At 33.4% G+C, this 19,274-nt stretch overlaps 1 protein-coding gene across 1 annotated transcript; it reads left to right on the top strand.

Annotated features, from left to right (window-relative positions):
• The first annotated feature begins 4,237 nt into the window (after positions 1-4,237).
• Positions 4,238-8,214, top strand: LOC134727097 (uncharacterized). Its single transcript, XM_063591485.1, has 2 exons — positions 4,238-4,325; positions 6,909-8,214. The coding sequence occupies exon 2, from the start codon at positions 6,913-6,915 to the stop codon at positions 8,116-8,118; it is 1,206 nt and encodes a 401-aa protein (XP_063447555.1). The 5' UTR covers positions 4,238-4,325; positions 6,909-6,912; the 3' UTR covers positions 8,119-8,214.
• The last annotated feature ends 11,060 nt before the right edge of the window (positions 8,215-19,274 follow it).

The following is a 19,274-nucleotide window of genomic DNA, read 5'->3' as shown; positions in this document are numbered from 1 at the left end:
GGATTAACATATCAGTAGTTTTATATGACCAAGTTTCATTCACTATAACCTTGGAAGCACACTTCAAGTATCGTGCTATTTTGGTTGATGATACTTCGATAGCACATAGACCTTGTCAAGGTAAATATGAACTAGAATAATTTCAACAAAAGGTAACATCAAGGTACATTGTAATAAGGAACTGTAGGTAGAGGTTATATAAATAAGCAATACATGTTTGTTTTGCTTGATTACTTGTCAATCTGTAGTATTCAGTTCTATAAAATCTATATTCCAATCAGTTGAAAGTTTTACGCCTAAAATTTGATGATTAATGCTTGAATTAAACTTATATTGTCATGAGATGTCAAAACAAGAAAAAAAAGTTATTAAATAACAGAATTAGAAGAAAACATCATACACAGATCCACAAAATATTTCAATTGCCATTCTTTTATTTGAAATATTTGAGATGATCAGTCATTTCAGGTTAACAAAATGTTCAAATTCAAATTGTTGATTGGTAACTTATTTTTCAATATTTCTAAAAATTAAAAAAATGTAACATCTTGTTTTATTTATAATTGAAACCTGAGTCTAAACAACAATAATACAACCCCGGTTCTATAATATGCATGTTAAATGATTATTTTAACTCGGGAAATAATTTTTACAGGAGAAACCTCTTGAAAAAAACTCTCAACATTTAACCCATGTGTATTAGCGTTGTATCTACTAACAATTCTACAATGAAACATGTGCCGACAAATCTTCGGTTTCTGTGGAGTTGGAATAACAACAAAGTTTAAATTGATAACTACACATTGACCAGTAAACTTTGCATTGTCATTAATTCCCTGCGTAGGAATTAATGTCATCATTTCAGAAGAATCTAGTTCGCAATAACCTATATTAATAGTTTATTTGGAGTTAAATGAATATACCATTCAAGTTAACAACATATGGGAATATATAAAATTACGGGTAAACTAATCCCTTTGGTGAATTTAATTGATTATCTCAAAGAAGTAACAGAAAAAATGGGAGAACAATTTACTAGAAGATGACACCATATGAAAAAATGTTTAGGGTTTATTTCAAATGCGGAATAATTGTTGAATATAACATGTTTTCAACAAGTAACTATACGACAGCTAAATACCACAAATTATATATCATTATTTTTTACAAAACAAATGCAGATTTCTGCGACTTTCTTTTCTTACATACCAACATTTAGAGAATTAGTAGCTTGCCTGCAACATTGAAGGCATTAGCACCTCTTCAAATTTAAAAATGGGCTGATCTTTAACATTTTTGAATCCTCTATGAATATCTCATAGTTGAGTCGCTAGTCGCATATATTCATTAGGTGAAGATATATAATATATATATAACATAATTGTTAAACCGTTTTGAATCTGAACATAATAATTTAATTATTAAAATGGTTTACGTACAACCATGTATTGAATTTTCTCTTTCAATAAAGGACAACAAATCACTACAACTTGCATGAATATGAATAGACCAATTAAAATAGAATGTGAAAGACGGTTCCTTGCGGGAAACGTTAGTATATCACCCGAACCAAAATACTTCATTAATCAGCAGAAAAACTGTTCAGAAAAACCTATTGAAAGTGAGCTCAACACCTTTTGTAGAAACATCAACATATCGCATAAATGTAATTTCAATATGTTGGATTATATAAGCAGAAATAAAGACTGTTACCTTACCAGCAAAATTATAACTGTTACGTATCATTGTAGTGGTTAGTATGTTATATGAGTTAATCAAGAGTATGTGTACATTCATTTCTTTTCGTTAATATATTTTGATTACTAGTTAAACATCGCTTAGCTTAAACACATATGACTCCGTTGATCGTCTTATTTCATATCCATGAAAAAGATATAATAATAAAAATGCCAAACTCTGAGGAAAATTCTTAATTCAAAACAATTTAACAAAGTTCTCAGTCAAATGCAACAATTACAACATCAAACACATCTATAAAGAATTGATAATAGCTGTCATATTCCTTACTTGGTACAGGCATTTTCATGTATAGAAAATGATTGATAAAACTTGGTTTTATAGCTAGCGAAACTTGTACGACAGTCGCATAAAATTCCATTCTGTTTACAAAAATGTGTGTTCAAAACAAACAGACATAACAAATAAAAAAGGGGAAAATAGTTGTACAGCAGTCAATATTGTGTTATAATCTGTATCAATAAAAACAACAAACGAATACGTAACAAAGAAACACATAATGCATATAGACAAAGCACATTAGCCAAAATGAAAGACAACAATACAACAGTATACAGTTTTGAAAAGTAAACTGGCATGTCCATCTCTGATTTTATGTTGTGAGTATGGTCAAACATTAAGATGAAGTGCGATGTAAATAAACTAATTAAAGGCAATTTATCTAAATTATCTACACGTAGCTTTTTCAATGCAAGTAATCATGTCAATAATCATTAATATATATTCTGTTTAATTTGAGTTTTCAAATATCATAAATCTGACTTGACATTATCTTTAAGATGTACAAACTATAAGATGACGATAAATATTGAATATTGGGTTACCAATAATCCCATTAGATAACGTCCTTTTTCACAAACAAATCGGCAATATTTGTGTTTAGTAACTCCAGCACTTTTTTACATTATCTGTGGAGAATATTCCCCCTTCCATTGTTATCAATGGGTTCTGTTCACATTTTGACATCTACAAAACAACCTCTTTGTAGTTTTAAAAATGAGTGCTTTGAATATCTATCGGGAAAATGTCATGGTCAGTAAATTATAAAACCTAAAGATAAAATGTATTGTGAATTTATGTCAGGTCATTTTGAAATATAAACGATATTCCTAAGTAAAATAATTTTTTATTTAATGGTGGATTTCGATTGAAGAAATTGCTGATTTATTTGCATATTTCTAATTTTGTTTTCATTTACTAATTAACAGATAAACCGACAGAATTTATGGAGTCATCTATCCAAAATGATGCATCAGGTACTATGCAACATGTGTTGATCATTCATATTTACGGTCTGAACGATGTAACCACTCAAATCGATAAAATGAAATACAAAAATACTACAAAAGTTTCGGAAATATTAAAGATAGAAGATGTAAATTCATGAACACTCAAACATTGAGAACACATCTAGCAATACTATACTAACACTGTTTTTCGGTTTTATGGGATGTATAAGTATATATATAAAGACATGTCAGTTTAAACACCCCAATATGTTTCCAAAAAAAGTATAGATGCATAGAGAGCATTTTGTTTATTAAATGATGGTTGCTGTCAGGTTCTCGTGTGACGTACATGGATCCGATTAGATCACAGTAAGCCAAGATCCAACCAATTCTTTTTAAGACAGACGTTCTTTTTCCATTAGTAGTGGACAAACGCCAGTTTGTTTGATCTGAGAGAGGCAAAATTGGAGCTCCAAAGTTCAAATACTACCCTATATTACCCGAACTTTCATGCATTCTAGCCAATATTACCTGAAATGACATATTCAATCATCTCCTTGGATTTAAATCTCTCATTGTATTTTGACAACTAAATATGGCATCTACGGCAGAGTAACAATGTGTCTTGTAAATGAATGTTTATCAAAAAACAAAATTACGGCTGATTCATTTTACAGTACATAGCACCCTTGCGTACTACATTTTTGTTTTAACAAGCACTTTCTCGTTAGATATATATACATTCTTTTATCTGTATAAATTCTTGTTTGGGAGAGAAATCTACAGGATTCACAGAGTCATCTACTCCGAATAATGTTTCAGGTAGTTCAACACTTTATCTTTATTAATTTAAATAACAATTCACAGTATGATAAACTATACCTTCTCGAGAATATTCTAGAAAAAAAATTATGAAATTTTAAGAAAATTGCTGATGTTTATTATAAAATTCTTATATTGAACAGCTTTTCGTTTAATGCGATTTATTTAACTGTTATTCTGGTAAATAACGTTATTGTACATGATGCTGTTATCTACGAAAGCCCAGAAGGACCATGCGAGATCCGATATTCGAAATTTGAGATTCAATATCCGAAGTTCGAAATTCTCGAAATTCGAAATTCGAGATTCATATCTTAATTTCGAGATTCGAGATTCTAAATTCTATATCCAGTGTTACCAATCACAAGAAAGCTTATAACTTGTGAATTTACTTTAGACCAATGAAATGTGTTTTCACATAAATCATATCGAAATTAGCGGGTTTATAGGTACACGTGTGCTTTTCACTGCATAGAGAAGTAAATTGGTGGTGTAGTGCAGGAAAGATATAAGAAGGTATGTTTTTATTTATACATTGCACTATGTTTTTGTAGTTAAGTTCAACTGCACGAATCTTATTAAGATGTATTTGCCCCACTACACGATTAAAGCCTTACATGCATGTACATGGCTACCGCGACACAAAAATGATAGGTGTCGTATAAAGGAGTGACATTTTATGCATGCCGATCAGGTGGTAAACAAAGCGATAGCTGAGGTACATGCAGTACATGTATGGGTTTGGGTTTGGGTAAATAGTGTCAGGCCCTACAAATTCAATGGACCAGTGCCTCTTTCGGAAGCCGTGGAAGCCTAAAGGCGCGTCATTGCAACCTTTTTGGGAAATCATGTCTTCATCTTCTGCTCTAAAATTACCAAGCAGATTTGATCAAAATCGATAGTAGTCGTGTATGGAAGATCCTCGAAAAACGGTCTCCATTTTGTTTTGGTCACAGGCATTTAGGGTATAGGTACTTTTTTTTACTGGTATTTATAATAAACCATTATCGAACAGATTTCAACAATTTACATATAATACACCAGTCTGTCCTGTTTAACATATTTTATCGAAAGAATGCGAACAATGCGTTTTCAATGTTTTTCTATTTCAAAATACATTAAATTTTATATAAACTACTAGTGGGTTATAGTGTTTAAATATACTGAATAATCATAAAATTGGGGGTGGAGTACATTTCTATATTATAAGTTTGAGCACCTATTCTTTTGAGACAGTCGGTTTTTACTATCTTAAAGATTCCAAGTACCTACTTACTGTCCACTCGATATTGCCTGCATTATTGCCATTACTTTTAAGTACAGCTATTTATAAAAATCAGGTAGTTCCCATTATAACATGTATAATGGTGATTCAAGATATTAAAACCTATGAGTTTAATTGTATATTTGGAATCTCTTATAGATGGAAATGACAAGACCGGCATCATTTGTTGGTAATCTTTTGGTCATGACAGAAATGTGTTCTGAAAATTATGATAGATTCTATTTTTTGGAGTTATCTCATCCATTTGGTCATTTTGTAGTGCATTCTATTGATTTTATATATATCCCATGACCAAGAAGATTTTTAAAAACCGACGCTGTGTTTGACATTTATATCTGTAAGTGGTCCCAAAATTTCAATAAAATCCTTGGGTTTTCTGTATTTGATATTAATATCTGTAAGTGGTTCCAATCATTCAATAAAATCCTTGGGTTTTTTCTACTGTGAATCGTCCCCTGTCTGGCTCTTAGAAATAACTGTATTGTTTTTAGCTCACCTGGCCTAAATAACTCATAAACTTATAACTCAAAAACCAAAGCATTTAGAGCAAATCTGACATGAGGTAAAATTGTTTATCAGGTCAAGATCTATCTGCCCTGAAATTTTCAGATGAATCAGATAATCTATTGTTGGGTTGCTGCCCCTAAATTGGTAATTTTAAGGAAATTTCACTGTTTTAGGTTATTATCTTGAATATTATTATAGATGGAGATAAACTGTAAACAGCAATAATGTTCAGCAAAGTAAGATTTACAAATAAGTTAGATGACCAAAATGGTCAGTTGACCCCTTTAGGAGTTATTGCCCTTTATAGTCAATTTTTAACCATTTTTCGTAAATCTCCATGATCTTTCATAAAAAACTTCTCCTCTGAAACTACCGGGCCAGAATTAATCCAAACTTGGCCACAATCATCTTTGGGGTATTAAGTTCAAAAAATCTGTCCGGTGAACCAGCATCAAACCAAGATGGCCGACACGGCTAAAAAAAGAACATGGAGGTTAAATGCAGTTTTTGGCTTATAACTCAGAAACCAAATCATTTAGAGCAAATCTGACAAGGGGTTAATTTGTTTATCTGGTCTAGATCTATCTGCCCTGAAATTTTTAGATGAATCGGACAATTCGTTGTTAGGTTGCTGCCCCTAAATTGGTAATTTTAAGGAAATTTTGCTGTTTTGGGTTATTATCTTGAATATTATTATAGATAGAGATAAACTGTAAACAGCAATAATGTACAACAATTAAAGACTCAAAAATATGTCAAAATGACCAAAATGGTCAATTGACCCCCGAAGAAGTTATTGTCCTTTATAATCATTTTTAACGATTTTCATAAAAAAAAAAATTTACTAACATTTTCCACTGAAACTACACGGACAAGTTCATTATAGATAGCGATAATTGTAAGCAGCAAGAATGTTCAGTAAAGTAAGATGTACAAACACATCACAATCACCTAAACACAATTTTGTCATGAACTGTCTGCTTCCTTTGTTTAATTCACATATACCAAGGTGAGCAACACAGGCCCTTTAGAGCCTCTAGTTTTTAATCGAAGGTTTTAAAGATATCCCGGTCTTAAGTGAGATTTATGAACTCTTTTTATGACTAAAAACGTACATTACATGCACATTGTTTTGTAATTTGTAAAATTTTAATCAGTCATATCACAAAGAGAACACTAATTACATATATATATTTTTTTCTCGATTTTCTGTCAAGACAGTGATGTCCCACTTTTATGCAAAATCTGATATAAATCGACCTTACTCGACCTCAATTTTCTTCAAAGTTCTTTTTTTCCCTTTTCAGGACAATGGTTCTGCCAGTTTACACGCCAGCTCTTCACCGGAACAATAACATGCCAAGAAATGAATTGATAAGTAGATATTTTGCTCAAGGCTACACAAACAAGGAAATTTTTCAAGTTCTAATGGCAGTACATAAAATATCCATAAGTATTTCGCAAATCAAACGTATTTTGAGAAGTCTTGATTTAAAACGCCGCAAAGTAAATCTTCCGCTCCCTGACATTATTGGTGCGATCTACAAGATAATAGAAAACAGTGGACAATGTCTAGGTTACCGTGCCGTTTGGAAAAGGTTAACTACTGAATTTGGTTTTTTTATTCCACGGAAAAGTGTAATGGAACTTTTGCGTATGATAGATCCGGACGGTGTAACAAGAAGAAGAAAGAGGTGGTTAATAAGGCGTCGATACACGACACCTGGACCTAACTTTGTGTGGCATATTGATGGTTACGACAAGCTCAAACCTTTTGGGTTTCCAATACATGGTGCAATTGATGGGTTCTCAAGACGAATTCTGTGGCTTGAGGTCGGTCCAAGTAACAACAATCCACAAATAATTGCGCGATATTTTTTGGATACTGTTGAACAATTAGGAGGCTGTCCCCAAAGGTGCAGGTGCGATTTAGGTACAGAAAACACAGTGATAGAGAAAATACAAGTACTTTTTCATGCTCTGAGTAATAATGAAATTGTAAGAAATTGTTTCTTATATGGGAAGAGTACTTCGAACCAAAGAATCGAAGCCTGGTGGAGTATATTACGTCGACAAAATGCCGATTGGTGGATCAACTTTTTTAAAGATTTACGCCAAAGCAACTTATTCAATGATGCAGATCCATTGCACGTAGAATGTATAAGGTATTGTTTTATGGACGTTCTTCAAAAAGAACTTAACCAAGTCGTAATTCAATGGAATCAACATACAATGCAAGTGAAAAAGAATAACGAGAGTCCAGGAGGAAAGCCGGACATTTTGTTTTTTGTACCCGATTCGTGTGGTACCCGCGATTATATTGTTAATTGCGATCAAAATGACATTTTATATTGTCAACAGGCATATGGAGAAAGTCGACCTATCCATGGTTGCTCAGAAGAATTTATTTCACTTGTAAACCTTATCTTGCCGAACCACGACAGACCTTCAGATGTCAACGAAGCTGCAGATCTTTATGGTCAATTGATTTTCCAGTTAAGCCTTTACGATAAATAAATCGTTCTTAGCATATAGCGTAGCTAACTTGTGACATTTTGTTATTTTTCAATATTATCCAATTACATGTTATGCTTTTCTGCTTTATTCAGAACATGTACACGTTTTTCATCAAATAAAAATTGTATTCAGACTATGATTATCTATAATACGGCAATAATCTCGATCTGTTTGCGTTTTTTTTGCACTGCACATATTGTGAGCCTTATCCAACCATTCAGATTGGTTCCATTTATAATTAAAACTTCTTCCCTATCCAAATGTTTCCTCATGCAAATGAACATTTACTAGATATATTTTGATTATTTGTGTCGCTGGGTTGTTATCTCATTGACGTATATCACACATCTACTTTAATTCATACTTAATCATTTTAAGTACCTTAGGACAAATGCAAATTTATTGCATTGACACCCATTAATTAACTATAATTTTTCACAATATATAATACTTTATTCCGAAAGCAATACATCTTATAGGATACATATACACAATTTTACACCAATATAAGAATTTCACAAGAGATATATAGTAAATATAAATATAAGGTGTGCATGAAAGAACATATAATACATAATACAAAATACAAAATACGAGCGGAGAATGATATGATACTTAAAAAAAGTGAGAACAAAAATATAATTTACTGCAATTAAATTCTAAGTTTTTCAGCAGATTTTAGAAATATACCTAAGTTATTCAATTCTTTAATATTTCTGACAGATAACAACTGGATAAGTTTGAATGTAGAAGGATTTCTCCAATAATACTTTTTTATATACTTTTCTCGAATCTGACTATATTTTTTACATTCAAGTATAAAATGGTATTCATCTTCAATAGAGCTAGTATTACAATTTGTACATAGTCTATTATTTTTATCAACATTATAATATCTACCTGTTTCTATACTTAATATATGAGCTGATATACGATATTTACAAATGTATGGTTTGTATATATAATTTACAGGTCTATCTAAATAAAATTGCAATGTGTGTGTACAATACATGTATCTATACAAATGACATTTATTTGAATTCTCAAAAAACAAAAACATATTATGAATAAAATAATAATTATATGTTGGATAAACGTCAGTGAGACAACAACCAATTTACATAAGTAAACCAAATAGAAGTCAAAGATGCAATCCGATGCCCAAAGCTTATGAATATCAAACGTAAGGCTCACACATGCCTGAATTGTTCACCTGATGATAGTGTACCAAAATCAGGGTTATGCGATACAATAATGAAATTCTGTTCTGCAATGGCAGCCATGTTGAATTCCGATCGGCACAAAAATCTTAATTAGGAAAGGTAGTCTTCTGATTAACAATCGAAGTGGCGGATCAAAGATTCCTCAAACGAAGGGAGGCACAATATATATTCATAGATATAGAAAAAAAGCTTCAGCCTTCCCAAGTAGGAAAAGAGAGGGGGCACACCGGTCCCGGATCTGCCATGGAATCCTGCCAAGTTTTGTTTTATTTGGCAGAGTGTGTCTGATCAATTGCATAATCAATGATGCGGAAAAGTATGGCGGCCATGTTGAATTTTGGATCAGCACCAAAATCACAAACCCATTAAATGAGGTCCATCCAAACACAGTGACTGCCAATTTTGGTTTTCATTTACTCCTGTGGTTTTTATACTCCGATTCGGATCAATGAACCTGCGGACTAATGAACCCTTTATTCTATTATTTATGGACCAATGATCCCATAAATATAGACATGTAGATCTCTTGCCATTTATTTAACCCTCTGTGACTGGATAGCATAGAAATTAAACATTTTAAAAAAGGTAATAAATCGGTCATCTATTTTGAGACTGGGGGTAGTCTGATAATATTATATTAAAGATCAAGCAGAATGTCAGATAAAAAATCCCAAGCATATTTAGTAGATTTTAATTAGTCCAGTTGTTTGAAAAAAAGAGAGTATGCTTCAAACAATTTGATTCATTGGCAGTCGTTTCTGAGGTTAATGGCAGCTAACGAAGTTAACCGATAGATTTATGATCGACTCCATCTATGTGTCATGACTACCAAGTTTTGTTTAAATTGGCTTAACCAATCACCGGGGATTTATTTAATAACTTTGTGGGGTCCAATTTGCGTGGTTTGCTAAAATATTGTTCTTTCGTGGTGACATCTTTAATTCGTGGTTTTGCATTTATGATATTAGATATTACCAAATCAATCCTTAACCTTCAAGAGTATTGGCCCTTAAATTTCATGACATGAAAGTTCAGTAATTATCATAAATAATTGATGTTAAAATATCTGGCGAATACAAAATCAACAAGCACCGACACATTCCATCAGTAATTATGTCATTATGATGTCAACATTTTTCACTATAATGATGAAAATCATAGTTTTGAATGCTTGTCTACATTTTGATAGTTTTAGCTTCAGACGACATTGGCCACATGCAAAGACCAATATAATGTTTTGTTAGGATGTGTATCTCACCCATAAAAATGTTTCATAACAAATTAGCCTCCTAGATTAAACCAATGCACTCATGCATTAACAATAGATCGAGTGACCCACCCATTGCCTACAAAATCTTTAATCGTCATATATGGAACGCCGTAACTGCCTTATGGTACTTCATTCTTTATCATGATGAGGTTTTTCTCTATTATGATGAGGTTTTTCTCTATTATGATGAGGTTTTTCTTTATTATGATGAGGTTTTTCTCTATTATGATGAGCTTTTTCTCTATTATGATGAGCTTTTTCTTTATTATGATGAGGTTTTTCTTTATTATGATGAGGTTTTTCTCTATTATGATGAGGTTTTTCTTTATTATGATAAGCTTTTTCTTTATTATGATGAGCTTTTTCTTTATTATGATGAGCTTTTTCTTTATTATTATGAGCTTTTTCTTTATTATGATGAGCTTTTTCTTTATGATAGTTTTTCTCTATTATGATGAGCTGTTATAAGGGAATCATGGGAAATTAAGAGGATCATGGAAATTAAGAAATTTAAGATCAAACTCAAAGAAAAATGGCAGAATCAAAAATGTTGAAAGTTCTTAGGAATGTTGGTTTGCTCTGTGTGCGGGAAATGTTTGATAAAGGAAAAAATAACACCAAATTTTGTCAGCATGCTTTCAAAACATGAACTGGAATATCTAGGAGTTACCATTCTGGCGCATATGATGACACTGCGAAGGGAATTCCCCCTTTCGTGAGAAAAAAAATTGGTTGATCATATAGGGAATAACTGAAGCATGACTAGGAAAAATGCTGGATCCGCCACTGTTTCTGACATTGAAGATGACAACCTTGACAGTTTACTTTTCTGCATTGTCGTGGACTTTCCTCGTTGTGGCGAACGCATGTTGCGTGAAATACTGAAGGGAAAAGGAATTAAAGTACAAAGATTGAGGTTGAGATATGCCATTCTTAGAATATACTGGTACCCAAGCGATAAAGACCGTTCGACTGCAAAGACGTGTATACAACGTTACGACACCGAATCACTTATGACACATAAACACTAACCATAAATTAGTAAGATGGAGATTCATTACACTGGGTGGAGTTGATGGGTTCAGTAGGCTGATTATATTTCTACATTGTTGTGACAACACTTCCGCCACCGTACTGAGTAGCTTCCTCTCTGGAGTAGATTCAGAATCGGATTCAATATTTTATTAAAGTCTCACTACTTGCACTACATAAATATACAGTGCTTTCAGAGTATTTACACAATATAAAACAGACAATACACAAATATAAGATACAAGTACCATGCTATTTAGAATTATGAGAGACTGTAAACAATAGAGTTTTTGTATAGGTTCTGTCAGCAGTGGTGAATCCAGAAATTTTCATATTAAAGTGGGTCCCACTGACTGCCTAAGAGGGGGCTAGCTCTGGTCATGCTTCAGTGATTACCTATATAATCGACCAAATGTTTCTATGCAAAAGGGGGCGGGTCCCCTCTAAATCCGCCTCTTATCAGATAAGGGACTACAGAATGTATCCGTACCGGATATTATATTGACAAAACATGGTGACGGCAGTATGATTACAGGCACAAGAACGCACAGTCAGAGAATAGAGAGATTGTAGAGGGACGTTAACGATGGTGGTTTGTGCTATTTCTACAACTTATTCTATCCTTAAGGAGACCAGGGAATTCCCGATCCACTAAATGAACTGCATCTGATAGCCCTGCACTACATTTACAGGGACGAAATTAACAGAAGACTTGATATTTGAACTCAAGCCTGGGCAAGCCATAGACTGAGAACAACAAAAGCATCTCCTGTCAATATTTGGATCGTCGGTAAAATACATAATCCTGTTGGTACACAACTCAGTGAACGAGATTTAATTTATTATGGATTAGAGGGAACCATTGATGCGGCTAATCTTAAGGACGACGAAAGGCCAATTGTTGAGCCCATGAACATTGCAATTAATGACCAACGAATAATGAAAGCAGATTTCAATAGGACAGGTACCAACTTTGGCATTGATGACTTTGTGAATTGTGTCGAAATCCTTTCTGCACAAGCCCTATTTCAGTATTTTTTGGCGTACAATAACAATGTTATAAATGGTTATTATCTATTTCTTGGCCAATCCCCCCGTCTTAGTCTTGTCTATGTTATATTCATCAAAGAACTCATCTAGTACACCTATATAAAAAGAAAATGTTGTATGATTGCCAATTGGACAACTCTCCACAACAGACAAATGATACATAAAATTAACAAGTATAGATCACTTTATGGTCTTCAACAATAAGCAAATCCAATACCGTATAGTCCTCTATAAAAGGCCCCGAAATGACAATGTAAAACAATTCAGACGAAAAAACTAAAGCCTAATTTATGTACAATAAAAAACAAAACAAATATGTAACACATAAACAAACGACGACAAATTAATTACTGGCTCCTGATTTGGGACAGACACATACATACAGAATGTGGTGCTGTTAAACGTGTTAGCGGGATCCCAACCCTCCCCTAATCTGGAACACTCACGGGTACAACATAAGAACCGGGCGAACTATAAAAAAAGCAGTTGAAAAGGCTGAACTTTTCAGATGGATAGAAATACAAATATACAAGCGGGTATACGGTTGGATACTTGTACATCCTAACAACAAAAAGACCAAAAAACGAATAAATAAAGTCGTGCATTTAAGACTAAATTATCAATCAGTACACATCAAACATCCAATGGATTTAGTGCAAAGACGTCAAGAAAAAAACCTGACCTTCTGCTTTGCTAAGATACAGGATTCGACATATTGCAGATCGATGAATGTGTATATGTATATAAAAGAAAATAACCCTTTACCACCCTCATAAACTAGTATTTAGTTTGCTTTAAATTTGACTGATAACAAAATCAATATCAATATCAATAAAACAATATTCAAAGATCTACAGTGCTGAATTGGTAACTTTTAAGAATGAGTTTATCTAAATGATTAATAAGTTTACCAGGATCGTTTTAAAATTTCCGTGCGATAAACAAAATTTCTGTAAAAAAAAAGTATGTGTTACATGTATCCCATTTGAAATAAGTTTAACGGTACAACCTAACTTTAAAACCTAATCTTGATATCTATATATGGAATAATTATGTTAAGATTTTAAGTATTTGTGGTAACGAAATTCCTAATTTATGCATAGTCTTAAGAAGCATAGCTGGTGGCAGAAGTGAGAAGCAGTGTCATCATATGAGCTGGAATGATAACTAGATATTCCAGTTCATGTTTGAAAGCATGCTGACAATATTTGGTGTTATTTTTTTCTTTATCAAACATTTCCCGCACACAGAGCAAGGCAATTTTCTGAAGAAATTTCATGCAACGTTTCTGATTCTGTCATTTTTCTTTGAGTTTGATCTTAAATCTCTTAATTTCCCATGATTCTCTTAATTTCCCATGAGTCTCTTAATTTCCCATGATTCCCTTATAACAGCTCATCATAATAGAGAAAAACTACCATAAAGAAAAACCTTATTATAATAGAGAAAAAGCTCATCATAATAAAGAAAAAGCTCATCATAATAAAGAAAAAGCTCATCATAATAGAGAAAAAGCTCATCATAATAAAGAAAAAGCTCATCATCATAGAGAAAAAGCTCATCATAATAAAGAAAAGGCTCATCATAATAAAGAAAAAGCTCATCATAATAAAGAAAAAGCTCATCATAATAGAGAAAAAGCTCATCATAATAAAGAAAAACCTCATCATAATAGAGAAAAACCTCATCATAATAAAGAATAAGCTCATTATAATAGAGAAAAACCTCATCATAATAAAGAAAAACCTCATCTTGATAAAGAATGAAGTACCATAAGGCAGTTACGGCGTTCCATAGTCATACATGATCTTTTGTTCAAACAATAAGAAGAGCCATTCAGGCAAAATATCTAGGTGAAAGTAATATACAAGTTCTTTTCTTTAAAAATAGAAAAGCGAAACGTGAACCATAGAACGCTGCATGTTTGAACGGTGACGTTGATGTACAGTTTTGATAGTAAAGCATTTTAATTATCTCAGTTGGTAAATATGTGCATAGAACATTTTTATGTAACACGCAGATGAACAATGTGAGATGACCAACACTTAGAGGTATTGATATAGGAACCATAAATAGAGGTTAATATCCTTTACTCCAGAGTTGAGTTTTTTTTTAAATGCATGCAAAGGACGAGTTAATGAATTTCACTGTGAACATCTAAAGAGAACTGGTACAGTGGCTGTTGGGAATAAAATTGAGAATGGGAATGGGGAATGTGTCAAAGAGACAACAACCCGACCAAATAAAAAAACAACAGCAGAAGGTCACCAACAGGTCTTCAATGTAGCGAGATATTCCCGCACCCGGAGGCGTCCTTCAGCTGACCCCTAAACAAATATATACTAGTTAAGTGATAATGAACGCCATACTAATTTCCAAATTGTACACAAGAAACTAAAATTTAAATAATACAAGACTAACAAAGACCAGAGGCTCCTGACTTGGGACAGGCGCAAAAATGCGGCGGGGTTAAACATGTTTGTGAGATCTCAAACCCTCTCTATACCTCTAACCAATGTAGAAAAGTAAACGCATAACAGTACGCACATTAAAATTCAGTTCAAGAAAAGTCCGAGTCTGATGTCAGAAGATGTAACCAAAGAAAATAAACAAAATGACAATAATACATAAATAACAACAGACTACTAGCAGTTAACTGACATGCCAGCTCCAGACTTCAATTAAACTGACTTTTTTTGAATCAGTAAAAAAAATATAATAACGAACGACATAACAGGGTTGCGGGAGTCGATACATAGGCATGGGTTTCGGTGGCAGGGTTAACTTTTACATTTGCTTTTATAGATATAGGAAGATGTGGTGTGAGTGTCAATGATACAACTCTCCATCCAAATAACAATTTAAAAAGTAAACCATTATAGGTTAAAGTACGGCCTTCAACACGGAGCCTTGGCTCACACCGAACAACCGAAGCTATAAAGGGCCCGAAAATTACTAGTGTAAAACCATTCAAACGAGAAAACGAACGGTCTAATCTATATAAACAAAACGAGAAACGAGAAACACGTATATATTACATAAACAAACGACAGCTACTGTACATCAGATTCCTGACTAAGGACAGGTGCAAAAATTTGCAGCGGGATTAAACGTTTTAATGGATCCAAACCTTCTCCCCTTTTCTGAAACAATAGCATATAGCTTAGTTAGTTTAAAACCTTGGTAAACAAATTTTGGTACATTGGTAGCGTATGACTTGTACTTGTCATTCAGTCACATGTCACCTGACCTTGACCTCATTTTTGCGATCCAGTGACCACATTAAGGTTTTGTAATTTAATCAGTTTCACGTTATTTAATGCGTAGGTTTTTTTGTGAAACAGGAGAAAACTGACCATGACCTCAATTTCACAAACTAGTGATGGCTTAGGTGGTGTGTTTCTTAGTAACTATGAATGGTACCATAACAATTTTAAGAATAATGGTTAGTTTTTGGAAGTAGATGTCAGTCTGACAGGTGACACCTGGCCTTGACCTCAATTGCAGTGCATGTTTAGTTATTGTGATTTTGTCAATTTTTTTCAATAACTGTGAAGACTAAGACCTTTTTTGGTTATAGGGAGTACATATCAGTCTGACAGATGTCATATATCCTTGAATACGTTAATATTTTGATAAAGTGTGTTCCTCATTTACTTTGAACGGCAAGATTACAATATTTGGTGTATAGGTTGGTTATGAGGGGTACATGACAGTCAAACAGGTGTGACCTGACCATGACCTCAATTTCACTGTCCAGTTGCTATGTTAAGGTTATTGTGGTTCGGGCATTCCACATTAACTGAATAGTAGGACAATATTTTGTATATTGGTGGTTCTGCAGATATACATGTCAGTCTGAAAGTTGTCACCTGGTTATGTTCAGTGGCTATGTCACGGTTTTGTAATTAGGTATTGCAAGTATAATGTTGGGTTAATTGGTTGCCGAGTTTGATATGTCTGACCTTATTTGATACGTTAATTTACCGCAGACTTTTTAGTGTGTCCACACATTTGCTTAAATGTAATTGTTTGCAATAACAACCTTCACAAAATGAAAGATGGACACGACAGCTACGTGTATGAAGGAACGGATATACTGCAGACATCGAGTGTTGGCACGGGCTTTAACTGATTCATCATTGCATGTTGAATATAATAATTTGATAGTTTGATGATTGAAGTTGAATGAATCAATAGTTTTTTCCCCTTTTAATTATAAACAAAGGGGTGATCATAACCACAATTTTATTTTTTTCCCGGAAAATAATATGCATACTGTTTGTCAATAGAAGCACACACAGGAAATTGGTCTTTCTGTTGCCAAGATTATGAAAGGAATGTTCATAAAAACATTAACAGAGTGAGTTAGTGAGTGCATGTTGTTTAACGCCAAGTGAACAACTGTGTATTCTTTTGCAACAAAGTTTGTAACGTTCATTTTGATTGGATAACGTCACTTTCTTACATGGCATCAATTGACAATTGATGCTATGGGACGTACGCGCAAGCGCAGACGGCATATGACAGATTTTAAATACATGTTTTAACGTTGTTTTCTCTCAGTTTCATTAGAATGGAGATAACAATATTGTATTTTAAGCTCCGACGGCATCAATTTGGGATTTGATGGTCGCAAATATCCGTTTACTGTCTCCGCTAACGCGTCGCCAGTAAACTTAATTTGCGACCATCAAATCCCCAATTGATGCCGTCGGAGCTTAAAATACAATACAGTTATCTCCTAAATGCAAGCTTTCATATAAAAATGAGAAGGTGTGGTATGATTACCAATGAGACAGTTCTCCACCCGAGACCAAATGACGTAGAAGTTAGCAACTATAGTTCAACGTACGGCCTTCAATGATGAGCAAAACCCATACCGCAAAGCAAGCTATAAAAGCCCCCGAAAAGACAAATATAAATCAGTTCAAACGAGAAAACTAACGGCCTGATTTATACTAGACAAACACGCTGGGCTGAATTTTTATAGTGCTAGCTTACTGGAGTAACTGTTCGCAGTAAGACATGTCACCCCACTCGAACAAAACTATTCTAACTCAGAGCTGACCAGTCCTTGCTATATGTGATGATTGTGCATTTCAAAACAAAGTTATGATGAACATTTCAATTTAAGGTTTTTAAAATGAAAAAAAAAACCAAAGTCTAACAGTGCACTCGTATTAGTATTTGTAATCTTCATTGTTAATAACAAATTTAAATCTTACATGTGTGTTAAGCTGGCATGTCAGTTAACTGCTAGTAGTCTGTTGTTATTTATGTATTATTGTCATTTTGTTTATTTTCTTTGGTTACATCTTCTGACATCAGACTCGGACTTCTCTTGAATTGAATTTTAATGTGCGTATTGTTATGCTTTTACTTTTCTACACTGGTTAGAGGTATAGGGGGAGGGTTGAGATCTCACAAACATGTTTAACCCCGCCGCATTTTTGCGCCTGTCCCAAGTCAGGAGCCTCTGGCCTTTGTTAGTCTTGTATTATTTAAATTTTAGTTTCTTGTGTACAATTTGGAAATTAGTATGGCGTTCATTATCACTGAACTAGTATATATTTGTTTAGGGGCCAGCTGAAGGACGCCTCCGGGTGCGGGAATTTCTCGCTACATTGAAGACCTGTTGGTGACCTTCTGCTGTTGTGTTCTTTTTTTGTTTTTTTTGGTCGGGTTGTTGTCTCTTTGACACATTCCCCATTTCCATTCTCAATTTTATAGTGTACACTTGTATAAATGATAAGGTCGTCTCGATTACTTTGAAGCAGAAAGGGATTTTTGAAAGAAACGAAAGAATAGTTATATAAAAGATTTTGTGTAGTAGACCGTTGTATAATGTTATAAATATGATAATGAAAAATATCTATGTTGGTTTAAAAAAAAGATTTATTTAGTTATCTCCTTTTAATTCCTGATGGAGATATAAATTTAGAACATACTAAAATCGATTCACTTTATGAATACTCTAGCCAAAATTATGACACTGCTCCCAAGCGACAGTACAGAATTGCTCCAAGTGATAATACAGTCGAAAGTTGTTTACCGACAAGCGACCGTACACTGAAAACTGTTTAGTATTATGTTTTTGTAAAGATTAAGCACTATTTGAAATGATATGATATTGATGTTAAATTTGAGGAAAAACTATATATTAGTTCTGACTATAGAGGTTAACATTTTTGAAAAAAAATCTTTTAAAGTCATAATACAAATGAATGAACATAGCCAATTGCATTATTTAAGTCGGAGCTCTTAGTTTTATTTCAATATTTTCCCCGTTTACTTGCCTTACGAATGTTTTCTGCACCCATGATAGTTAAAATATTAATGACAGGTAAAACATTTACTCGTATGCATTACAAGTTAGCCCCAGAGCTAATAGTAATTACAAAAATTACTTTCTCCGCTGCTGTAAAATATTTCGAATGGCAGAGCACCGCTTGACAGTCTCCCGAATAACCAAAATATTAAAAAAAACGTACAGTTCCGTTCCCACTGTGGATATACTATTTTCGGCAATTAATGCCAACTATAGTGCGTAACCTGATGCACGTTAAGTAGACGGGGTT

Source organism: Mytilus trossulus, chromosome 7, assembly GCF_036588685.1.
Source record: "Mytilus trossulus isolate FHL-02 chromosome 7, PNRI_Mtr1.1.1.hap1, whole genome shotgun sequence".
Taxonomy (NCBI): domain Eukaryota; kingdom Metazoa; phylum Mollusca; class Bivalvia; order Mytilida; family Mytilidae; genus Mytilus; species Mytilus trossulus.
Note: the sequence above shows the minus strand (reverse complement) of the source record. Positions and strands in the feature narration are given on the sequence as shown.

Excerpts from the sequence above, each read along its gene's own strand:
- LOC134727097 (XM_063591485.1), top strand. The coding sequence starts at position 6,913 with ATGGTTCTGCCAGTTTACACGCCAGCTCTTCACCGGAACAATAACATG.